The 27197-nt window shown below is 33.0% G+C and overlaps 1 protein-coding gene across 5 annotated transcripts in view; it reads left to right on the plus strand.

Annotated features, from left to right (window-relative positions):
* The window catches only part of LOC114337170 (AMP deaminase 2), a 270969-nt gene that overhangs the window by 65997 nt on the left and 177775 nt on the right, over positions 1-27197 (plus strand). For 2 of the 5 annotated variants that reach the window (XM_028287569.2, XM_028287570.2), the window contains exon 1: positions 20770-20932. The exons of 2 other annotated variants lie outside the window; for them this stretch is intronic. In XM_028287569.2, coding sequence (XP_028143370.1) covers positions 20914-20932 — 19 coding nt within the window. In that variant the 5' untranslated portion in view covers positions 20770-20913. Of the gene's footprint in view, positions 1-4997; positions 5401-20769; positions 20933-27197 lie in introns of those variants that run through there. One more of the 5 variants, XM_028287566.2, reaches the window with a different exon arrangement.

The raw sequence follows: 27197 nt of genomic DNA on the forward strand, positions 1-27197 counted from the left end.
GTAAACCACATATCTGCTTTTTCTCATGAGCATTTTTCAGTGCGTCACAGGTTTTCGATTTCTTTCCAACGCATTAAATTGTATATGACAGAAAAAAAGGCACGTCGGTGATTACTTTGGTAATTATTCTAGTTCGGTGATTATTCTAGTTGTCGATAGATGGCGCTATAATAGAGAAAAAATTTATTTACTAATTATATAATATATCTACGAATATAATCTGTACAATTTATAAGACTATACAAATCAAAGAAAATACCATTTTATAAATGCAATAAAGACAATTGATTTGTTTTTATGCCCAATTGCAAATAAAATTTGACAACTGTCAGATTTAACTAAAATGTCATGTTAGAATAAATGCTATAAATGTATATTATCACGGACTTACCTTTTTTTCTATCATTTGTGACGCACTGAAAAATCCTCATGAAAAGAACCTTATGTCTAATAATAAGTCCAAAGAACTCTAATTTCTATTTTTTTATATGTCAAACACTTCACATTGTTTTCCCATTCTACGGATAACTTCAGAATGCGTCAAACTTCCTACTGTTTCAAAATTGTCCCATAATTTAACTGTGCGTGTGTTCCCCTAGCTCTTGCATGTGTTAGCTTTTTGTCTTTTGACTATTTATTTCTAGTCCTGTCTCTTTTGCTTTTGATTTAATTGTAAATATATTTCTCCGTCTCTTCTGTTCTGCGAATACCAATGCTGATGTCATCGGCATAGGCGGCAATCTGTATTGATTTATTTGTTAGGAGACTAACTCTTCCTATATTTAACTGTCTTATCACATATTCGAGAGACATGATGAAGATCGTCGGTGCCAGCCTTTCTCTGGTCTTTAATCCTTTGACATAGGAAAGTTCTCAGTGAGCTAGCCCATTTTGTGTTCTCACAGTTGCCTGTTGAAGAGTCCGTAGTTGCGTTTACTAGTCGGATGTATTTGTGGGGAATACTAAAGCTGCGCAATATTTGATGTAACTTGTGTATATTAATTGAGTCGTAGATCTGTTTAAAATCACTGAATATGTTGCGGACGTCAGTGTCATATTCTCATGGTTTGTTGAGAATTTGTTTCACTATGGATAGATGGTTAATTGTATATTTTTCTTTTCGAAAACCTTCTTGATATCCCCCTCTTTCAACTCTATCTACAGTTTCGTCATTCTTGATCTTACAATTTTTCTGTACAAAAAAACTGTTTTTAAATATTTAGTATACCGTTTATTCTTACAGCAATGGCTTTATTTTCATCCCTATTGGTCAGAACTGTATTATCTTAATTTAATCACCAATGCTATACATGTTTGGAACTGCTCTTCTAATCAGATGACTATTGAAGGTGTTTAACTAAACGAGCAGAGTTTTCGACCAGAATGATGTCTTCAGATGTCTTCTACTTTCCATTGGTTTCCTACCAGTTATCTTTCATTGCATTATGAAATAAAATAATTTATATTTGTATCATCACATGCTGTACCTCTGGTATTATTTCTTTTCTTAATAGGCAGTGCTTATTTCTCTTTTCTTGTTTGACCTTGCTGTTCGTAACATTTTTTTATATATCCAGAACTGAAAATCTTCTTTTTTCTTTACATTGTTTTTCTTTAGTGTCCACGATCGCATATTCTAGTGTAGCACTGATAGTGCATAGCAACATCGCGTATCATACGCTGTATCTTTAATTCTCGAGTTAGATCTCGACTACAGAGTATTTGTTTCATTTTCATAAATGTGCTCTGGGCTTATTCAATTCGAATGTTTATTTTATGAAAACTGGAAACATACTTATTATTAAAAAGAATGCCCAACGAATTGTACTTTCTCAATCTTTCATTTGGTTAGTTAGGTATGTATATATGTACATATTTCCGATTTTTTCTTGAAATCTTGTTTATATAAATTATGTTATTAAATTCTTTGTCTGTCAAATTTTGCCCTAGAAATTAGTTCTATTATATGGGTAGGTACATCATAAAAATATTGTGACTATTTCTGAGAGCTTTAAACAGAGTTTTATATCTTACCTTAGAAAACTACAAGAACCATAAAGTAAACTTCTTAGAGCATATTTAGCTTTAAAATCTACTTTTAATAATAATGACAATATAGGCCAGAGAATCCTTATCTGCAATAAGTTTCATAAAGAAACTCTTATTTACTGTTGTATTAATAAATGCGAGTAATGTCTAGACTTATAGATATCTCTGTTTAACATTCCTATATTTTATTTTTGGAACTGGCCATATTAGTGACAGTGACCTTAGTGAACTAGTTTATAAACTTCCGTGTAGGTGTTTATATATTCAAAATCCAACAGATGAAAAAATTTAGTTTCGACACGATTTCAAGTACTTTTGGCACTTGTTCAGTTCAAATTTAACTCATAAATTATATTTAGATTCACATAGAAACACGTTACTAACTTGCAACTTTTTCAGAACAGAATTTTATTTGGAAATAATATTGACGCACCAAATAGATAAGAACGGATCGACGTTGATACATATTTGTGCAAATCAGTTTTTGAGAACGACCAGTATTTTCTTTTTTTTGACGTAATTACTGAAGATTGTCTATAGTTACGGCCACTTATTGATTGTTGTCCCAAATAGCACTCAGTCATACTACGTGTCTTCTCCCTTATGTCGTTTAGCCAAGGGGTATGCTCTGATTCTACCCCTGACGCCTTGCAGCTTTCTGTTAGGCCATAATGTTACTAACGGATAGTACAATGGACTCGTCTTAGGAGGTCTAAGGGTCTAAAGGGCTCACAAGTAGGCCCTGCCCCGATGTACCATACCATACCATGCTCTGGTTCCGTTTCGCCTTCAAACTCCTTGCATTATGTGCTTTCTTCTCGATGAATGTGTATAGGTTGTCAGTTTTTTGGAATTAGTTAGTTCTGTCTAAGGAAGGTATCTTTAATATTCATCGGAAGTCATATAAAATATACCGATTTATTATGTTTACTCCCTGACTATATGACCCCAGAAGTCAAGACGATGGTCAGACTAAAAACAAAATGGTATAGCCTGTATAGTCATACTCTTAAATTTGAAGTAGCTTGCAACTGATAAAAAGAGCCACATGGGTAAATTGCAATCTTTGACTAGTCAATTTGGTCACAAGACTAGTTGGTGGGTTCAAGAGAACAAAACCCGCATAAAATTTTTGCACAAATTACACTGTTATTTTTTAAAACGTTCCTGTCACAAGAATGCCATATGCCCATTTTTAACAAAAATCTCTAACAGTTTTCGATATCTTGGAAAAAATTGATTTTCATTTTGTAACCTCAAAGGGCTGTAACTTTCATGTGCACATTTGTACTAAGGTAAGATACGTTCAATCGAACTACTTTTTGTCCCAGAATATGACCTGCCTTTTTTTTACACCCTGTGCAAAATCAAAATTGTTTTTGTACGATATAAAATCGCCGACTATATAAATCAACGTGATATTGAAATTCCTTATTGCTAATATGGCCAATCCAATCCTGTTCCGCAATATTTTGCAATAACATAGGGCAACCAAACAACATGGCGAATAATGTTTCTGGCGAATAGGAAGCGTTCAAAAACAGATGAATGAAATGAGAAAATTACTTCAGTTGTTAAAATATATTAATACTAACAAATAGAGAAAAAAGTTACGAAAAATTTTCAAAATTATGTAGTATAATCAATCAAAATAATCATGTAGTTTGAAAGAAAGGTAACACTCTAAGATAGGTAAAACACTGAAAAATAATTGGGGTCTGCTTAGTAAAAAATGTTTATACCGCCATCCGTTTTCAAGATACAGGGCGTTGAAGAAAAACAAATTTTCACATTGTAATGAAATTTGGTGGATTTTAAGAGGTAGTTATTATGCATCTTTGACATACAGCTTTTTTATTTTAGAAGAAGAATTTTATATTCATCATTGGCGCGCATACTTACGGGTAATGATTTGAATTAAAAAAAGAAAGTACGCCACTGAGATATTTAAAATGAAAATTTATTTTTGATTCCTCGTTTAATTTCTAACAAAAAATATATCTTTCCTTTTTTTTCATATCTACGACGCGCTGTTTTCATTCAAAAAATAAAATATTTTAAAGCTTCAAAAGTATTCGAATCAAGTTTCTATCTGATAGATAGAAACTTATTTCGATTCAGGACAATTCTTTGACGTTAATCTTCTAAAGATACGGGTGGTATACTATAGATTTTACTTATTAGGTTTCCCACAAAAACATCCAGGGGAAACAAATCTTGTGATCGAGAAGGCCATTCGATGCTCCCTCGCCTCCCAATCTAATGCCGTGGATAATTTTGGCCTAAATATTAGCGAACAAGTAAAACATAATGCGGATAACTCTCCTGTTGAAAAATTAATTGATCTCCGTCGTATTGTTGATAATATTGTGGCTATAATATCACGTCGAATGATTCTACCAGTCGATCACCAAAAATACCAGCCCATACATTTAATTTTTGCGTTTGCTGAGCATGCACCTCGTGAGTCGCGGAACCCTTTAGGTGCAATATTATATAATAATAAAAGTTATTGAAATATGTATAGTGCTCCACTATTTGGATATCATGGATTAAAATTTCGTTTTCCTTACCCGTTTGATACGAGTAATTCCTCACACCTATTAATATTCTGATGTTTTGGCAACGCTGTGGTTCTGACGTCATAAATCTTTAAAGCGTAGGTCACGACTTAAAGAAGGGTTTGAGAAAAACTTTTATCAATCCTATACGTTAGCCCTAGATCAATTTTCTAAGGTTCCTAATCTTTATGTTTTGTTACGCCACTGCATGTAATTGTGTTTACCCAGCCCCAGCCAATAAATTTGCCGGTTTATTAAAAAAGTATTTTGTTAATGTTTTGATCGATAACCATATCCAATTTGTCACCATATCCCAATAATTGTGCAACCTTGAAACTCATGCATCAGTTGACAATAACTTTACTCAGTTGCTAATAAGTAAGCACATGACAATAGATTGTTATTGCTCCATAAACTAATAAAGATCCACCGAATCTGCTGCAAAAAATTTGTTTTGTGATGAAATTAAGTTGTTCTACGATTTTATTTTTATTTTGGTTTTCGTGAGTTGAAAATTCGTGAGTATTTTTACGATTTGAAGATGTGCCAGTCAATTCTCCGTTTAGTTGTTGTGGTATGTTTGACTCGAAAAGTAGTGTCATTAGTTTGTTGAAATTACCTGCGATATTCGCGTGATCAAAACTGTAAACTATAAATTTAGATTCCTGATATTGCGAGATGTGTTCCCGTGGAGTGTATTTGCCCACGAACCCTGACGATTTGAATGTTGTAAATGCCCCAAGTTACCTTCGAGTTAATTCGTTTGTGGATGATGACAAAAGTACTGGAGGTAATTAATTATGAAAAACATGAGAAATTAGGACTAAGTATCATTTCAATGCAATAATAAAAACTTTACCCGTCTAAAAACGTTTATAAAACTGATTTATTGATTGTGCCAACTTGTTTAACCCTTTCAGTCACGAATTTAAGATATTTCAGATAGAAATTTTATATCTAACAATAAAGCACTGAAAAACTTTTGTTTTCAATACTTACTTCCACAAAATTTATTATAACTTAATGTAACTACAGCTGCTTTGGCAGACTGCCTTACTCAAGAGGATGTGTTTTACTATGTGTCTGCATTTTAAAGTCTCTAACTGAATAGGTTAGTGGGGAGCTGTTTGTCCCAGGTTGGTCATTCAGAATTAGATCTGTATTTTTTAATTTATTAATTTACAATGTGAAGAATTTGATACTGTTCATTAAAAGAATGATTATGATCTAGAAGGTGAAGTGCTTACGTAGAATCTGTTTTTCTGTTATCAAGAGCCCTTTTGTGTTCTGCTATTCGTTTGTCAAAGGATATGACAGTTTGACCGATGTAAAATGTCTCCATATGTCAGTTTGTATACACCACTCTGTATGGTTTTTCTTTTGGCTCTTATTGTTCTTAATTTATTTGCCTAAGTTGTTGTTTGTTCTGAAAGCTGGTGTTATTCTTTTTTTATGTGTTTGGATATTTTTGTTGATTTATTGCCTGTATATGTGATAGAGCAGATAGGTCAGGGTAATAAGACAAAAATATACCCTGTTCGTGACACTTCAGCAGCCAGGGTACTGAAGCGTTTTTTCAACAAGTAATACCTGTAGGAACAAATTGTAACTATTTCCTGCGGAGGATCTGGCGGCCATTTTTATTTATACACAATCAACTGTAAAAAAATGGCATTTTTCCCTTTTTTTTTCTCAAATAAATGGAAAACAGTGAAACTTATGATTTGTTTTAGTACAAATATCTTTGAGATTATGGAAAAAACTTTAAAATGACATATTACAAAGTTTGATATACTCATTTATTGTTAATTTAATTGCGAAAAAAGGTCGGAATTGCAAAAAAAATTATTTTCGCAATAACTGCTGTAAAAATTAGTGTACAGCTTTGAAGTTTTTGTCAAATGAGGGCTCTTTGGTGCTTAATATGTGATAAAAATTTCAAAGCGATTCATTCAATTGTTTAAATTTTATTCGAATTGTTTATCTCAGAGAGCATTTTTTTTGCAATAACATAAGTCAGAAAAAAATGACGTTAGAACCATTCCACAGGTGTCAAATGGAAGAGCTTGAGCTATATTTTCAACTTGGTTTAAAGAAAGCGAATAAAAAATGCATTTATTAGTAATAAATCATTATGCAAAAGTATCGTAAATCTTTACTTATAAACTTTTTGAATAACTTTTTCCAAAAAAAATAACTTTTTTACCCTGTTTTAAGTGCACAACTACCAAGTAATGTTATTTATATCATAATTGATAAACAATTATAATAAATATATATAATTTCTTATATAACAAAATCAAAAGTTTATAAGGAAAGATTTACTATACTTTTGCATAATTATTTATTACTAATAAATGCATTTTTATTCGCTTTTTTTAAACAAAGTTGAAAGTATAGCTCATGCTCTTTTGTTTGACACCTGTGGAATGGTTCTAACGTCATTTTTTTCTGACTTATGTTATTGCAAAAAAAATGCTCTCTGGGATAAACAATTTGAATAAAATTTAAATAATTGAATGAATCGCTTTGAAATTTTTATCACATATTAAGCACCAAAGAACCCTTATATGACAAAAATTTCAAAGCTGTATACTAATTTTTACAACAGATATTGCGAAATTAATTGTTTTTGCAATTCCGACTTTTTTCGCAATTATATTAACAATAAATGAGTATATCAAACTTTGTAATACGTCATTTTAAAGCTTTTTCCATAATCTCAAAGATATTTGGACTAAAAAAACTATAAGTTTCACTGTTTTTCATTGATTTGAAAAAAAGGGAAAAATGCCATTTTTTTACACTAAATTGGTTATATATAAAAATGGCCGCCAGATCCTACGCAGGAAATAGTTACAATTTGCTCTTATTGGCCATGAGCCGATGGGTAGAGGGGATTTGACAGCTTTCGCCAGCGCTGTTAGTGGCAGTTTTGTGCATTTATCTGATAAATTTAAATGACGCGCCATGGGTAGAGCAGAGGAAATTTGACGGTTTTCGCCAGCGCTGTTAGTGCAGCGTTGCCACATTTAGTAGATTTCTACTGTTTTGGTAGATTTTTGATATTTTTTAAAAAATTCTAGTAGGCAATATTTTTTAGTAGATTTTTGGTATATTTCAACATTTTCTTATGACAAAAATAAAATTTGCTTTTTAATAGTATTTACCCCATTTCTAAATTAATTTTTAGACATTTGTTACAATTTCCCAATGTCATTACCGAAAATAAGGTTCAGGGGTGGGATTCTGTGTACAATCGCTAACACCGCCGACCGCTTTCTATCAATGTCAATATATTTGAATTTTTAGTTTTAATTCAAATATTTTCTTGTTTTACTAAGCCCCGTATTCATAGTCGGTACTCAAGTCTGAGTCGATGCTTAAGGTCGACCTTGAAAAAATTTGTATAAGAATTTGTTCAAGGTCGGACTTGAGCATCGACTTAGACTTGAGTACCGACTATGAATACGGGCCTAAGTGTCACTTCAGCATCAACTAGCAAAACTAGAAAATAATTCAATTAAAGCTAAAAATTCAAATATTTTCACGACAATTGACATCGATAGAAAGCGAAGTGTAGATATCTACAGTGCACGGAATCTAGCCCCAGGACGTAGATGATGAATATTAAACAGAAATGAAACTGGATTCTGGTATAACAAACTTGCAGATTTCAAGTAGGAGTGCAATCAGTACCTATTTCAGGTGTTATTGAAGAGTTCTGGCATTCTGTGAGCCTGTTAGAAGCTAACGATGGAAAACTAAAATATTTGAGGCCCGGTCTTTTCATCTCCGAATAAAAGTTATTCGGAGGTTTATTTGACAGATTTACATGTAATCTGCCGGATAAACTTCCTAATAAATATTTATTCGGAGGTGAAAAGACCGGGCCTAATTATAATATGTACATATATGTAACTTTGCAAAACAACAAATGTTGTGTTTGCGTGTTTCTAATGTAAAATGCGAAATAATTGTTTGAAGAATATGACCCAGGCATGCAGATGTTAAAATCAGTGGATGACAAAATATTATATACAAATATTAAATATAAAACTGATAAAAATTAAAAATAGTTGGTCATTTTTGTTCCCCAGTTAAAATATAAAAAAGTTTGGTTTTTGTTTAGTCATATTAATTTCTAGTTAAACTCCCTCTGTGGCTCAGTGGTAAGAGCGCCTACCTTTGGATCGAAAGGACCGAATGGTCGTGAGTTCGAATCTCACCAGGGTAGAGAATTTTTCGTTTATTATAAATTAATAAATGAAAATAGTTTCTATCCTTGTGGGATCGGTACCCACCGGAGGGACCGCAGACGTTCGGATACAATTAGCGTCTCTGCAAAGACAATGACATCGACTTTGCAAAGTAACAAGACACTTACTCAACACACACACTACACATAACACTAGCTACCTAATTGGTAAAATCCACTGTACCATCACCATGCCAATGCCCATTAGTTGTCGAGGCATTAGCTAAATAAAAAAATTTCTAGTTAGTCAGCTGTTATTTTTATTATAAAAAGTCCTAAATTATATACAAATATATTAATAAAGTTTTATAGTATATTTTAGTTTTTGATAAGTAGATTTTAGTAAGCTAAACTTAACAGTAGATTTTCTAAATAAAATGTGGCAACGCTGTGTTAGTGGCAGTTGGCAGTTTTGTTTTGTGCATTTGATAAACTTCATAAACTGAAATGGCGGATAATATGGATTTTTCAAAAAAGAAAACAAGATATTGCAGCTGTTGTATTGATTCATGTAAAAATACTGAATATAACAGTACTGGATGCATTTATTATATTCGGAAACATTGCGTACATGTCCTGCATCAACTAAATCCTTTCCTTTTTTTGGTGTTGCTGATTGAAATTGGATATCATGGGAAATAAGACTTGAATCCAGTATAATGTTTAAATCCATTTTGATAGAATTCGAACAAATTACAATTCATACAAATTACAAATTTTAATAAGCAAATAAGCACACAAAAATAAACAGAGGTAACAAATAATTCATTTAAACTTATTCTTTTCCTCAATGGTCTCTTGCGTAAGCAGTCATCCAGTCGCACGAACTTATATATTAAATATTAAAATTATAATGAATAAAATAAAAAAACATAATTAATTTTACTATTAATTATGTGTATTCATTTAGTAATCAGGTTACAATAATATTTCCGTTCATAAATTTGTGTCTTTCTAGATAAGTATCTATTTTTCTCGTTTTGTATATTTCACATACATAAATTTTATCAGAAAAGTATAAGTTTCAAACCGCGAGATAGCGCTACCGTCGAAACTCACAGCCAATAGGTACTACCTGTCGAAAAAACGCTTCAGTACCCTGGCTGCTCGAGTGTCATGGAAAAAACCTTATTACCCACCTGGACTAAGGGCCGCGTCTCACCATCAAATAATTTGATCAAACAGTTTGAGCAAACTTGACGTACTTAAGGAAGTACGTCAAAGTGACGTCACAATTGCAGTTTTTTTGAAATTCTAAAAATCTGTGCTCTCACTATCAGTCTAGTTTGATCAAATTTTTTATATTGAGTTGTCTAACTTGTTTGTACTTTATTTAAAATTTAAATTTTTCATTATTATCCACAATAAACACTCAGGATGTGACGTCACTAACTGTCACTTTCAGTTTGCTCAAACCAGTTTGATCAAACTATTTGATCGTGGGATAAGAAGGTACTGGCTGTTTTCTGTGGTGGCGGGGAGACTAATTTCAAGGCTTTCTTATGCAGTTTTCGGTTGAAAATTTTGTTAATTGTTTGTTAGTTGGACCAACAGAAATTTTGTACTTTGATCTAGGAGGCAGGAGGGTTGAGTGTGCACTTTTAAGTACCCTCGGTACGTTGATGTTTTTTAATGTTATTTGGCGCGTAGATTCTATTTTTCTAAGATACTAGGCTGAAAACCGGCTAGATAATTTGTTATTAACAATATAATTGTGTTCAATGATTGTATCTCCAAAACGGAAAATTTTACTAAAATGAAAATTGTTTCTTTTTAAAAATTAAATAAAATGGCATTTGGTAAACTCTGATTCGATTGTTAGAACCGGAGTTATAACAAATTTTGTGAAAAATAATTGCAAAGTAGACATTCGATATGGCTGTTGTAACTTTTTTTCTAACTCTACTTTCATACGTGCAATTTATTTTCAAAAACCCCTCATTTTAAAGATAATTGTTTCAGATTAAAAAAAAACTTAATAACTTTATCGTCATGTATTAATAAAAAGTTATAACAATTAAACTTTAAAAGTTTCACTAAAAGTTTGCGAATTAATTTGTTTATAAGAGATTTAAACAAAATTAAGTTATAAAATTTGAAAAATTGGCTAATGGAAGTTATATAACAACTCAAAACGAACATTTTGAGCTTTGGTAAATGTTTCTATGTTAGTTTTTGACCACGATATGGAACTTTTAATAACGCCACAGATAAAGCGCTCTAATGCGGTAAAACGCCCGCTTAATTAATTTTTAATATCTCGTCAAAGTAGTATCATAAGTTTGTTAAAATTACCTGCGATATTTGCATGATTAAAACTGTAAACTGTAAATTTAGATTTCTGATATTACGAGATGTGTTCCCGTGGAGTATATTTACCCACGAACTCTGACGATTTGAATGTTGTAAACGCACCAAGTTACCTTCGAGTTAATTCGTTTGTGGATGATTTCGCAATTTTCAAAATTTTTAACCGCTTATATAACAAAAACTATTAACCTAAGAAAAAAATCACTAAAGACCTTTTCTGTTTGGAATGAATCGCCTGTCATTGTACACAATTCTTCTAAATGACTTACTCAAAAACATACTTAAATTTAAACTTTACAGGAGAAAGTTTATTTACCCCCTTTTGCACTTTTATTAAGATAGTTACGAAATTGTTCAACTTAATCTATGAACGCTGAAAAATTCCTAAAGATTGGCTTAAATCCTCATTTGTTGTACTACCAAAAAAACACAGAGCCACAAAATGCAGCGACTATCGCACCATCAGCCTAATGAGTCATGTATTGAAAACGTTTCTTAGAATCATTCATCAAAGAACATATAGAAAAATTGAGGAAAGAATCTCAAGTACTCAATTCGGTTTTCGCTGTGGCCTTGGAACGCGTGATGCACTATTCGCAACCCAAGTTTTAATTCAAAGATGCAGAGATGTAAATCATGACGTTTTCATGTGCGCGATTGATTTTGAAAAGGCCTTTGATATAGTTCGCCATGAAAAAATGCTACATATTCTCAAAACTACCGGTCTGGACGGTAGGGACATTAGAATAATCGCAAATTTGTATTGGGGCCAGGCTGCATGTATTAGGGTTGCGAATCAGTGCTCTGAAGAAGTAAAAATCAAGCGCGGAGTTCGACAAGGCTGTATATTGTCACCAATGTTGTTTAATCTTTACGCTGAAACAATCTTAAATGAAGTCTTGGAAAACGCAAAAGAGGGAATACTCATTAATGGTATGCTTATGAACAATATCAGATACGCAGATGACACCTTGTTGCTGACTGGATCAATTGAACATCTTCAAGCGTTATTGAATCGAATGGTGGCATTCTGCGCGATATATGGACTCAAACTCAACGCAAGAAAAACAAAGTTTATGGTTATTAGTAAACAGGCAGCCGTAAATAATAATAACTATAACGTAACAATCGGTAATGACTCAATTGAACGAGTACGTAATCTTGTATATCTGGGTACTCATATTAATGAAAGCTGGAACCCTAGTACAGAAATAAAAAGTAGAATTGCCAAAGCAAGAACAAGTTTTATGAAATTTAAGAAAATCCTGTGCAGTCATGATCTAAATTTGGAACTTCGCATAAGAATGGTCCGATGTTATATATTCCCAGTACTACTTTACGGGGTTGAAGCATGGACACTGACAGAATCGCTTTTAAAAAACCTAGAAGCATTTGAAATGTGGGTCTACCGCCGTATTCTGAAGATCAGTTGGGTAGAAAGAGTCACAAACGAAAGGGTTTTGCAACGTTTGAATAAAAGTTGCGAAGTAGTGAACACGGTTAAAAGGCGCAAATTGGAATACTTTGGTCATATAATTACGGTGACCATATATTTTTAAAGAAAAATAAGTACAAAAAAAATGTATTAAAAACGCAAAATGTATCTTGTTATTGGACAAATATAACTTTTTGGCATTAAAAATAAATAAACCATGTAGCTAGACATAAAAAATTATGTCAATTAAACTAAACATAACACATTACATTAACTTTGAAAAAGTTACAAGCCTGTAATTAAGAGTTTTTATATGAGGGACCTGGAATAGCCTCATCTTCTTCCGGTTTTTTGCATCATTCATATTTTTCTGAACTTAAAATTAATTTAAGAAGGTCCGGCTTCAACTGAAGTAAATGAAACATTTCATACAAGTCTCATCAAAATTTGCGTACACCAGCATCGCTGCCTTGAGAGTGGATATGGACATTTGTGACTTTTGCGACGTCCAATAATAATTATTTATTACAGAAAATAAATGTTCGATAGCCGCACTAGTACCCGGAAGACAAAAAATAAATTCGCATAATATTTGTAAGTTTTTCAGTTTGAATTGATCTACACACTTAAAAACTTTAAGCCATCGATCCTGACTATTTTTTTCTCCTCTGTTCCACTCAGCAATTTTTTCACTTGTAGCCACGTCTTTCAAAATTCCCAGTTCGTCAAAGAGTTGATCTTCGTTTAACATGGTTGCCTTGATATACAATTTAAAAGCTTCGAGAGAATAACAAACATCGTTTCATGTTATTTCACTTCTTATGCGAGCTCCACACTCTCGCCGAAGTCGATCGAGGTTCAACAAGTACGAGAGTGTAGACGGCCACCTTGTGTAACTTTGCCTCACTTCGTTCTACTTCCATTCTCTGTTGGTCTGGTCAAAGGGATCTTTGTCGGTATCGCACCGCTCTTTGTCGGTATCGCACTTCCTCGCGAAGTAGAACGAGTGTGTAGAGAGGGTACTTCGAACTTCGGTCAACTTTGGCGAAGTAACTTCGCCGAGAATGTGGAGCCAGTTTTCTAGGTAGGTTACACATTTTGTGTAAAAATGTTTCACTTGCGCAGTGAAGTTTTGTGTGCGACCACCGCACCATAATCCTGATGTTTCACACACTTAAAATGTTTTTAAAGATCATTCATAAACGCATTTACCAAAACACTTGATATAGATATCGAAGAAACCCACTTTGAATTTACACTACTAATCCAGAGATGCTTGGATGTGAACCAGGATATGTACGTCCGTTTCATAGATTACAACAAGGCTTTCGATAAAGTCCGCCAAAAAGAGCTAATGGACGTCCTCAAAGCAAAACAATTACAATACCATGACCTTTGAATTATAACAAATCTATATTATAAACAGCAGGCACACATACGCATTAACGAACACACATCAGAAGAGTTCGAAATTAAAAGAGAAGTCCGACAGGGGTATGTATTGTCACTACTATTATTAAATCCATACTCTGAAGAAATTATGAAAAAAGTTATTGAGGGAGAAACAGCAGGAATAAAGGTACCTAAATGAAACGCCAATTAACAACATTAGATATGCGGACGACACTATCATAATAGCGGACAACCTCCAAGACCTCCAAAAGCCAATGAACAAGATAGTTGAGTATGGAGAACAATATGGATTATCAGTAAACATCAAGAAAACTAAATTTATGAGGCTATCAAAAACCCAAAATAATGATAAAAGCCTGACAATTAAAGGTAAAACTTTAGAACAAGTTGAAAACTACAACTATCTTGGCACAATAATTAATCACACAAACTCCAAAGACATCAAAGTTCGAATAGAGAAGGCAAGAACCAACTTCAATAAAATGAGAAAGGTAGTTTGTGCAAGAGAACTGAAATAATTAAGACTTGAGAGTTAGGCTGGCAAGGTGTTATATTTTCTCGACTCTACTTTACGGGATAGAAGCATGGTCAATTAACGCGTCGACTACTAAAAAGTTGGAAGCATTTGAACTGTGGGTGAAGGTACCTGAAGATAGCATAGACCGAGCCTGTAACAAACAACGAAGTCAGGAGAAGAGTCAACAAAAGAATGGAAATATTGGAAACCATCAAGACCCAAAAGCTGCAATACCTGGAACAGTATACAAAGAAATTTGTTTAAAAGTAGTAAACGATAAAAATATTCATTTTTTAGAAAAAATAAGTACATTCGCGTGTCCTTAGAAAGGTTTTAAAGTACATTAGGACAATATTTAAAAATAAGTACTGTCCTACTTAAATAAGTAAATATGGTCACCGTACATATAATGCGTCACCCAGAAAAATATGACATACTTCACCTTGTCATGCAAGGTAAAATAATGGGAAAAAGAAGTGTGGGCCGCCGTACAACTTCTTGGCTTAAAAACCTACGCCAATGGTTTGGGAAAACTAACACTGAACTATTTCGTGCGGCTGTAAATAAGACAATGATTGTTAATATGCTGCGCAACATGAGAGCCAACGATCGACAAGCGGTCTCGGCACCTTAAGAAGAAGAAGCACTTTTCGATTCACCTGGTAGATACACGTGCACGGCTGATGCCTGCCAGGTTATGGTTTTTAGCCTTGGTGTGCTATGAATTATCACTAGACAAATTTCTAGCCTTACAGGACGACCGTTAGTCGGAGGGTTCACTAGCTCTTAGACTATTAGAAGTGTTACACCCAGAAGGAATCATTTCTTGAACTTAATTTTTTGGCATCACAATGACTATATTTAATGGTAGGGGAGCAAAGTATGCTAAATGTGCAGTCACTCGAGCGCTTTGGGGACCTATTGGGTTGTGATTATTAGGTCCTAAAACCAAAAAAAGTTAAGTAAAATTTTCCATTTTAGCGGGCGCTTGCCATTTTTTAATTTAATTGTCCATTTCCATTAATCGTTTTTTCCGAATATAGCGCCATCTATCCATAATTCGAAAAAATGTTGCGAATAAAAGTTGCTTATTTTTATGCAGAGAATTCAAATCTGCAATAAAAAATGGGGGCTCCCATTTAAGATTTTAAAGTAACCCCCCACCCCACCTCCGTGGGGGGTCGCGTTTGATACCATTCGATATATTTTTCAAAAATATTAAATAAGTGTATTTTGCAGTTTTTCGATCTGATGTTTATTTTGCTAAATATCGCGGGATTTGTATTTAAAATTAAAAATTTACCCCCCACCCCTCTCTGCGAGGGGTCGTGTTTGGTATCTATCGATAGATTTTTGAAAAATATTGAACGTGTAGTTTTTAGTTTTTCGACCTGACGTTCATTTCGCGAAATATTCGCCTTTTCCTTGTGAAATTTTGTGACTCACCAATTCCCTTACGCCCCGCTCAAATCGTCAGATTTTTTAAATATACACTGTTTTGCATGTACTTAACTTACCTTATCTTAATCTGACAATTTCGAGTATTTTTAAGGATAGATTTTTTTTTTCGGGCCCCCCTTAACGAACTCCCCTGTGTTAAGAGCTAATATATGGTAGAGGTACATCTACAGGGTACCAGGTTTCTCCCCATATGATAATCTGACGCGCTCGAGTAACTGCAAAAATCCCCGCTTGGGCTCCCCTACCATAAAGCATATAACAATATCAATGTTTTATCTTTTATATTTTTTGTAAAAATAAAGTTTTATCTTTAAATTTTTTTGTGAAAAGACCAATTTATGAAGACCGGTTGAAACAGAAATTTGTAGTTATTATTCCTCAGTCTAATTGTATTCAGTGCAAGAATATGCCCCGAGTTCGAAGACACCAAAATTACCACCATTTTAGCGATTTTACAGGGGTAGAATTATTGCCTATAGAGATATGGGTTTGTGTGTGAGTGTGTCGTGTGTGGACAAACGAAGGTAGCGGAACACGAAGAAGACCAACTGGTCAACCGAGGCGTACCACAGGGTGTCAAGATAAGCGCTTTAGACTCCTGGCTCTGCGACCTGCCAGTAGGGGTTGACAAGACAAGAATTCTTGTCTTGATGACAACTTCTTGTCTTGTCTTGAGAAAAAATCACGAAATTTAGAAAAATCTTGTCTTGACGTTTTCTTGACATCTTATATCTTGTCTTGACTCAAGAAATTTCAGGATCTTGAAATTTCTTGATTACCCGGACCGGTGATTCTTCGGCGACATTTTTATTGTGTTGCGTGCTAACACGGCCTTCACTGTCACTGTCTCCTCCCGACCCCGCCCGGTGCGTCCCCGATCTGCTTTATTTCTTGACGAACTCAAAATTCATGTGTGCAGTTGCTTGCTTTATCCCGTTAAGTGGTTAACATTACGAAGTAGTAGTCTATACCGGTTTCGTTATATTTTTGATGCGAGTTTGTGAATATTGGTGATAAATATTACATTGTATATTAAAATTATCTCTTATTTTACCATGAGTAATATTGAGTCTGCAGTAAACAGTATGTTTGCTGAGTCATTTGGCTCCGATTTTCACTTAGAATATTTACCAAAAAACAATAGAAAGAAACGTAAGCGCTACGGTTTCAGTCAATATGAAATAATCAGTGAGACTAACGGACTACTAGTGCGAGTGTGAATACTGATAATGACAAAACTGAAACCAGCGGGAGTAGCTGTCTGCGATAGCGAAAGGAAAAGCATTTAACAATGCAGTAGTACTAGAGGCGATACTGGCACTACAGACAGAATAAAATTCTTTTTTCTGCCTGTTTTTCCAATTTTTCAGTATTAGTCAAGAAATCTTGGTATTGACATCAAATTTCTTGTCTTGTCTTGAAATCTAAAATTACTTCTTGTCTTGATCTTGTCTTGAAATCAAGACAAGATCTTGAAATTTTCAAGAACTTGGCGACCCCTACCTGCCAGACCGTTTTGCTACTACGCTTCAAATCGCTGACCAGTGGTTTGGAGTAGAAGGTAGACTTGTTACTATACGTACCAGTGTACCCTAAACCGTAGCATTCAATCCTTTGGACTGGTTTCATTTCCCCCACGACGAGTGCTTCCTTTGACTGCGGATAAATAAACCGTCATCAACGTTTGAATTGGTGCAAAGAACGACAGCGTTCTGTGGCAGAATGGCATCGTGGAGAGCGACGAGATATAGGGTTTGCTGTTGAGTGGCATCTACACAGGACAGTTGGGGTAATGGTTTGGGGGTTATTGCCTACGGTAGCCGATCACCACATTTGTTTATTCGAGACAGTATGACAGATGCGCGTTATGTTGATAAGATGTTAAAAACCACTTTACTGCCTTATCTAGACGACCGTCGCCGCGCTCTTTTTAGGAAGAAAACGCGCGTCCCCATATTGCAAGTCCAACTATGGACTTTCTCCAAGAAGCTGGCGTTAATTTTTTGCCGTGGCTACCCCGTTCACTGGGTTTAAATCCTATCGGAACATATGTGTGGGATATGATGGGGAGGAGACTGTCCACTTTGCACCATCCTCCACAGACTCTGTCACAGTTAATCCATGAAATTCAAGCTGCTTGGAACGAGGTGTCACAAGCAGACATCGATAATCTCATTTTGTCAATGCCTAGACGTGTACAGGAGTGTATTCAGCTAGGGAGTCGCCAAACACATTATTAATTTTTGAAGTTATACTTCTTTACCGGCGATATGAGGGTGAATTTTTATATGTTAAAACCTATGATCCCGGCGCATGCGCATTATAACTTTGTTCTGATTGGATGTTCAAATGACATGTCAAAAATTATTCAATATGGCGGCTGTGGCACAGCTGTAGTTAGATTATTTATGGTTGTTGCGTTTTAAAATTTGTGTGAAAAGAAACAACAAACAAAAGTTAATTAATAGTTATACTGCCTTTTTAAATAGTTTTCATATACCTATATTTTTGGACTATTTTGGACAAGAAAAACTCATTCTAATTTGGTAAGTAGTTTTTATTATAATCATATTGTAATTATACATTTGGATTAGGTTGAAATACAGTAGAGCGTCGATTATCCGAACTAATTGGGGGACATAGGTGTTCGGAAAACCGATTTGTTCGGATAATCGAACTACAATATATTGATACATATTTATAGTCATACATATTTATCCACAAGTGAATAAAAGCCATATTTATATACCTACATATTTATTTATATCTTGATAATGACAACTAGCAACTAAACAAAAAAGTGCAGTCTTTGCAACAACATAATTATTTTTGGATACAATATTGAAGAAAATTGAAGATATTTTAAGCGTCAATTACTAACGCTTGCTCGGTATTCGAGTGCGGGACGCGGGAGTCGATAGTTCGAATAAGCGGTCGTTCGGTTGATCGACGTTCGGATAATCGACGCTCTACTGTACATTTATTTTCTCAAGAATGGGGATTTTAGAGAGAAATCCCAAATTAGGTCCGATTTTTTATTTTTAAATTATGATTTTTTGGCGTAGATATATTTATCTAGTAGGTATGTAATGCTTTGATTTACATACTTAATTTGATTACCAACAAAAGTTCTACCAATCTTCAGCTAATATATTGTTTTCTTACTGTTTTGTTATATTTTTATATTTTCTTCCACAAAATTTAAACTACATAATTTAATTATATTCAAAACAACTGTCAAACAGTAAAACGTTCAGTTACCCTATTTTTCCACATGACAAATAATGTGGAATTGGACGAGTGAGTCTAGGCTTCGATTACGAATCAAAGCGCCACGAAATTCACGGGTTCGATTCCCGATGCAAGTTTTTATTTTTTTATTTTTTTTATGCATTTTATGATTGTAAGTATATTTGTTATATAATTTTTTTTTCAAAAAATGCGTATTTAAAATTTTTGCCAACAATTATTATCGTTCAGAAATCATTTTTCTTTGTGGAATTTTTCAATGTGTTTGTGTGCGTTTTATTCTTTTATTTTTTTAAATTTTTGGTATTGTCTTAAAAATCACATAATATGTAGTAGAAGTATAACTTCTTACGTGCGTACAAAGTACACACACATTCTTTTTTTTATTACATGTCAATAAAAAGTCTTTCCAATGTTATCGTTTCATTCTTAATGAAAATGTACCATGTTGCCAAAAAATTAAGTTCCGGAAATGATTCCTTCTAGTGTAACACTTCTAATGTCACTGAGTATATTATGTACCTATATGTATTTTTAGTTTATTAATTTTCATAGATTCTAATAAAGATAGCTGAAGGCCTTTAATTTTGCAAAATGTGCAAAAATATAGGGTTTTCCTTTTCTCGCAGTATTTGTAGAAATGTCTTTTACATGGTGGTGGATTATGTCGGTTTTGTGTCGGCATTCCAGAGTATTTCACAACAGCTTATCGAATATGCATGCGAAAGAAATCCTGTCGTTGCAGCACTAAATTGCAAATAACTGCTTACTACGCCTACTCCTAATTTTTTAATAAATTACCTTTGTTGTTTGGTATATTCCCTATTAGGATTATTATGTTTGGTAATTACAATTCTAGCGATATTTAGGACACCATAAAAAATTACAAGTGGCCATCGTTTGAGTATTTCTATACAGTCTACTCGTCTACTGTATCAATGTGATGACATGATGAAACCAGTAATACATTTTTATTTTTATTCTTTTTGGGTACATAGGTAGTGTGTACATATTGTCACCATCATACGTGCTCCAAAACCGAAAACAGAGGAACCTACAGGGCGACCTTTCCCATTGGTCATAATTGGGGGCAATCCTAGTTTTCGAATCGTACCCACAACCGTGTGAAAAAAGTTAAGAACGACGTAAACGAACGACGGTGGTGTATCAGGACAAAATAATTTTTTTTGAAAAAAAAAAATAAAACGACGGCTGTTGTAAAATATACATGTAAAATGTAGGTGTTCATTTTTTTTAAGAAAGGTAGTGAAAATCCTGACAATGTACATTAATTATTTTTAAAAAGCTAACGTTTTACGTCGTAGCATTGGTCTGACAGACCACCGTCATCGAACGGAGTGATAAAAACATTTTTGTAAATTTCCTGACAACCTACGACGCGCACCCTGTATATAAACTTAAAAATACATAATAAAGTTAAAACAAACAGGCTGAATATTCAATAGTACAATCAGCTGAATATTTACTTTAGATAAAATTTAAATAAAACCGCTTTCTTATCAGTGGTGACTCGACTCAGTAGTTTTCTAACAGTGCAATTGTTTACTTTCCACAACCAACTAGACGTAGTGTTGTCACAGTGCAGAATTATTTTAAGCATTAAATTGTGGTGTTGTGTTTACCTATTAGTTATAAAAAAATGCCTCATTATGGTATTGGTGAGTAAACTAGTTATTAGATTAATATTATATACGCCTACTCACACTGTTTTCTTTTTTTACGATAGCCTATTTGGGTCGTACCCAACTCATCGAAAGCCAACTCATCCAATCTCAACTCTTATACATCCAAAACGCATAGGCACCAAATCGTATACGACCCTATTCATATACAGACCAACTCGCATACAGATTATGAAGTTATATTATGAAAGAATATATATAAAGTATCATAATATGTATTATACCCTATTTCACAAACATACGTCTGTTGTGGATTATCTCGCCAATGAATATTTTACTGTGCAAATTATGAAGAACGAAAGTAAATTGCAAAATACATTGTTGTTTATTGGAACAATTATTAGAGCCATTTACTTTCGCACTTCTTATGTTGCACACTAAAAGATTCGTTGTCGCGATAATAGGTCTGGATCCCGCGTATGAAAAAAAAGTTGATTAATAGCAAGCTGAAAATTTGTTAATAGCTTAAGGGTGTCTAGTTGGACAAACTTTGATATATGGGAACACTGGAACAGGGGAAGTTTTAGTTGTGGAACAGGTTAAAAATTTGGAACGGTCAGACCACGAAAACGGCACATGTATTTTGTCCGACAGAACAGACTTAAACTCTCCGAACATAGATTAAACTCTCATGCAAAAATCGGACTGCTATTTATCACCAAATGGGCGTTTTAATGAGTGGAACATGTAGAATATGTCAAATGACAGGAATTATGACAGGTGATAAATAGCAGTCTGATTTTTGCATGAGAGTTTAATCTCTGTTCGGAGAGTTTAAGTCTGTTCTGTCGGACAAAATAAATGTGCCGTTTTCGTGGTCTGACCGTTCGAAATTTTTAACCTGTTCCACAATTATAACTGCCCTTGTTCCAGTGTTCCCATATATCAAAGTTTATCCGATTAGACACCCTTAAGCTATTAACAAATTTTCAGCTTGCTATTAATCAACTTTTTTTTCATACGCGGGATCCAGACCTATATAGACTACTAGTCATGGCCACTCGTTGTGAATAGTCGTGTGTATGAGTGCTCCCGAAATTTTTAAAATAAGTAGTAATTCGTTTCAGTAATAAAGTTCTCATCTTTGTTGAGTGGTCACAACTGATGTTGCAGTACTTAGTGAAGGTCCAAGTAAGTTAGAAATATACCAATTAATAGAGAAATTTGAGCAATTACAGTAATACAGTGTATTGGTGAATATTAAATTAATAACTGGTAAAGGGATCCATACACGTATAATGGCAACAAAAACTAGAAGCGGAATCTTATCAAGTGGTGCTTCTTTGGACGAAAACAGTTTAGAAGTCATAATATCAAAAGTATGTCAAAAGTTTATGACAAAACTGGACCAGAATTTAGATAATTTGGAGAAAAAATTTGATGATTTGGAGAAAAAATTTGATGCAGTTCAGGATACACTTAATGATGTATCACAACAAATATTAAATATGAAAACAAACATAGAAACACACACAACAGAAATTAGCAACATAGCAAAAACAATTGATGACATAGAGGCACTTCAAAAGAAAAGGACCCTGCGTTTTGATGGCATTAATGAAACTAATAATGAAAATTTGATGTCCGTTGTCATAAATATTATAAACAACACATTGAAAATAAAATGCAATTCCAGCGAAATTTCTAATTTATACAGACAAGGTAAATTAAACTTGCAAACTAATTAATCGAGAACAGCGGTGGTAGACTTTAGTTCTTATTTGAAGAAAAAGGAAATTCTAAGTGCTAGAAGACAATTAAGAGAAACAAAAATATTTGTGAATGAAGATCTAACGAAACATAGGTATTCATTATTGAAGAAGGCAAGGAGTAAGTTCGGGAAGACTGAGGCATGGAGTTACGATGGTAGAGTATTTATAAAGAAGAATGATGAAATTAAAGTGATTACTTGCGAATCGGATCTTGACAATTAACGTGTGTGGGCTACTTTATACTCAAAGTTTCTGTAATGTGTATATTAGTGACTGATAAGTTTTTGTTGATAGTAATTTAGATATATTAATTTGGAACTTAAATTCGTTGATTTTGGTTTGTAGTGTATAAGAGGATAAAAATATTGATGTTGTTAATGAGTTACTTATAGAAAAACTGGATGTTTTAAATTATTTCAATTATTGTTTTTAAGTTATTTGGTTTGTCAAAAATTTATGAAAAGAATTTACTACGGTATAGTAGAAATAAAATAGGTGTAAAAAAATATATATTAAATAATAAATATAATATGATTAGGATTTGATATCAGGGGACAACTCAATTCATGACAGGGATTCACATAAACTTTCAGAATTGTAGGGGACTGAACACGAAAACTGCGGAATTCTATAAAAATTGCTTGGAAGGCAATTATGATGTAGTAGTAGCTGTAGAAACATGGCTTCGGGAGGATATGGTTGATGGAGAACTAATTGATATAAATGTATTTAACTTATTGAGATCTGACAGAAACCAGGAGATTTCTGGCAAAACTAAGGGAGGAGGAGTATTAATGGCAATAAAAAAGGAGCATAAGATTTTAAAAGTAACACAACATTGTTCATCTTTTTAAATTTTGGTTGCGGATTTAAAAATTAATAACAAATTAAGTATAAAATTAATTGGAGTGTATATTCCACCAGATTGTAAATTACATGACTATGCGAATTGCTTCGAATTGTTACAAACACATATTACTGATATTAATAACACGTTTATTTTTGGCGACTTCAATATTGCAGAAATTAAAGGAACCGAAAATCTAGATTTTACTAATGGAAGTGCTAAGTTTAAAAGTATGATTGAGTTTTTAAATTTTAATTCATTTTTGCTTTATAACAATGTAAAAACTGGCAGGGCAAAACTTTAGATCAAGTAGTAGCATCTGCAGATAATATAAATAGTTGTAAGGTATGTCAAGAGCAGTTACCGTTAGTAAAGGAAGATAGATTACATCCATCTCTGGAAATTCAACTTTCATTTACAGTATCAAGTTTTAGACAAACAGATAATTTAGTTGGTAATAGATTTAATTTTAAAAAAGCAAATTTTGATTTGATGTGTGATTTGATGAGAAATATGACGTGGGAAGCTGTAACAGAGGAAATAGAGGTAGATAAAGCTCTAGATATCTTTTACTCAAAAGTACTTAATATATTTGAAGGATCTGTACCACAATATAATATTTACAAGAATTATTCTAATTTTCCGAAATGGTTTACGCCTGATATCAAAAAGTTGCTCAAACAAAAAAATAATTTTAGAAAGTTAAGACATGTTTCAATTTATTTTAACAATCAATTTATAGAGACCAGAAAAAAACTGAAATCATTAATTAACATAGAGCACAGGAAATATATACGGCAAATTGAGGAAAATATAGAAAATGAGTTTAACAATTTCTGGAATTTCATTAATAATAAGAATTCTAAGTCTAATCAAACAGAAATATTTTATTTTGGGGGTAAAGAAATAAATCAGAGTGATACTGCTAATGAGTTTGCGAAATATTTTGAATCTGTTTATTCTACCGACATTTCCAGCTATAACACTAATTTTACAAATATTATTAGTAATAACAATGTTTTTACCATCAATAACAAGCGTAGATTATGATAATGCAGTCAAAAAGCTGAAACCAAAGAAAGCTGCCGGTATAGATGGCATCCCCCCGTATATTTTAAAGGCATGCCAAGAGTGGTTAAAGTTACCATTATTACATATTTTTAATCTAATAATAACTTATTCAAAATTTCCAGAAAAATGAAAACTATCTTCAATTACTCCAATATTTAAGGCGGGTAACAAAAGAGATATTGAAAATTATAGAGGAGTCGCTATTATGTGTGCTCCATCAAAAATTTTCGAACAAATATTGCATGCTCATGTATATAATCACGTCAAAAATAGTATTAATGATCATCAACATGGTTTTATGTCGGGTCGCTCGATAAACACAAGTTTTATTTCATTCACCGAGTCTGCAAACAATGCGTTAGAAAAACAATTACAATTGGATGTAGTGTATACGGATTTCGAAAAAGCCTTTGATAAAGTAAAACACGATGTTCTTTTAAGAAAGTTATGTAATTTTGGCTTATCTGATAATCTAATAAAGTTATTTAAAAGTTATTTGCAGAATAGGAGTTTTGTTGTAAAACACAATGGAAATACTTGGTACTGGTAAATATAAATACTGGAAATACTGGTAAATTTAAGGCTAACTCGGGAGTACCACAAGAGTCTAATCTTGGACCACTTTTGTTCTTAATGTTTATAAATGATTTAGCAAACGTCATCCAGTATTCAGATTACTTATTATTTGCAGATGATTTTAAGTTATTCAAAATAATTCAAACTGTTAGGGATTGCGTAATGATTCAAAGGGATATTGAGAACATTTTATTATGGGGTGACAATAATAAGATCAAATTCAATATAAATAAGTGCTACGTTATGTCTATTACCCGTAAAAGAGAACCAATAGTATTTGATTATTTAATAGGACTGAATGTTTTAAAAAGGACCAGTGAGGTCAAGGATTTGGGTTTGATTTATAATAATCAACTGTCATTTGCTACACATATTGGTAAAGCTGCAAAACGAGCGAACCGTATGCTGGGTTTTATATGTCGACAAACTTGCGATTTTACTAGTATTAAGGGTATAAAAATATTATATAATACTTTAGTTAGACCAATATTAGAATTTGGACCTATTAGAATTATTTGGGGACAACAACCTCAAGTACATTTAGAGGCACTAGAAAAAGTTCAGAATAAGTTTCTTCGTTATTTGTATTTCAAAAAACATCATCGATGGCCTGATTATGGAACCATAAGATCAACCATGCTAAGGGAAGAATTTGAAGTTTTGTCTTTGACTAGTAGGCGCAAATTTGTAATGGGAATGATTTTATATAAAATAATTAATAATATTTCAGGTACAATTGATTTACGAATGCGGTAAACATTTAATGTTCCTCGAAAAGCAACGAGATATCAGTTGTTGTTTGGAAAAATAAGAACATCTGTTTGCTCTCCTCTAGAGGCCATGTTGAAACTAGCGAACAATATAAATTTAAATATTGAATGGGTTGCATATGTGAGTCCATATTAAATATAGTAATGAAACACAGACTTACTCACAATCATTTAATTATACTTTGACGACCGGTTTCGATCTCTACAATATACAGATCATCTTCAGGTCGGCGTTACAAGTAGTTAAATGCTACAATAAGAGAAAACTTGTGTTAGACCAGTGTCTGATTGAAGAGATGTTAATAGAAAGCCAAATTTAAAAAATTTTTTATAAAATTTTTTGAAATAAAGGTTTGCAACTGTTGACAAACCTTTCAACAGTTGCAAACCTTTATTTCAAAAAATTTTATAAAAATTTTTTTAAATTTGGCTTTCTATTAACATCTCTTCAATCAGACACTGGTCTAACACAAGTTTTCTCTTATTGTAGCATTTAACTACTTGTAACGCCGACCTGAAGATGATCTGTATATTGTAGAGATCGAAACCGGTCGTCAAAGTATAATTAAATGATTGTGAGTAAGTCTGTGTTTCATTACTATATTTAATATAAATTTAGTAAAAAACATTGATTTTACAATGTCAGTTGGTTGCTATAGACGTATAGTGCAAGAGCACTTTAAACTAGTAGATGGATAATAGATATCATTAGTCTAGCTGTTTTTGTGTTAAAGTCTTCTATATCTGCCTATCAATAGTTGTGCTAATGACTGTATATATTAGTTATATTTGTTATATAAAGTTTATGATTATAACTGTCCATGTAAAAAGGTTTTAGGACCTGTTTGGATTTTTATAAATAAATAAATAAATAATCCAAGACAGTCGTATATTCGTGGAATAGCCCGTATATACTATTTTTAAAAAGTATAGATATAGAACATGTAATTATATCGTTCATTAGAACATAGAACAGTAGAAGCTCTTTATTTGCGGGGTATATGTTCCATAAATATGCCGATAATACAGAAACCGTGAATATGGAATGGTAACGTTGAAGTTTAAAAATATTTATTAGTTTTCTCAGAATTCGAAAAAAAAATGAAGGCATTTGAAAAGCATTGGAGCCGAGATTTTGCGCTTATGCCCTTAAGAGGAAGTATAGTTTATAAATTTCACGACATAATTCCTAGATCATCTCCTCACTATAAACATATTGATAGAGAAGGCAAACGAATACAACCTAGATTTATGTTTAGCTTTTG

This window comes from Diabrotica virgifera, chromosome 2 (genome assembly GCF_917563875.1).
Source record: "Diabrotica virgifera virgifera chromosome 2, PGI_DIABVI_V3a".
In the NCBI taxonomy this organism is placed as follows: domain Eukaryota; kingdom Metazoa; phylum Arthropoda; class Insecta; order Coleoptera; family Chrysomelidae; genus Diabrotica; species Diabrotica virgifera.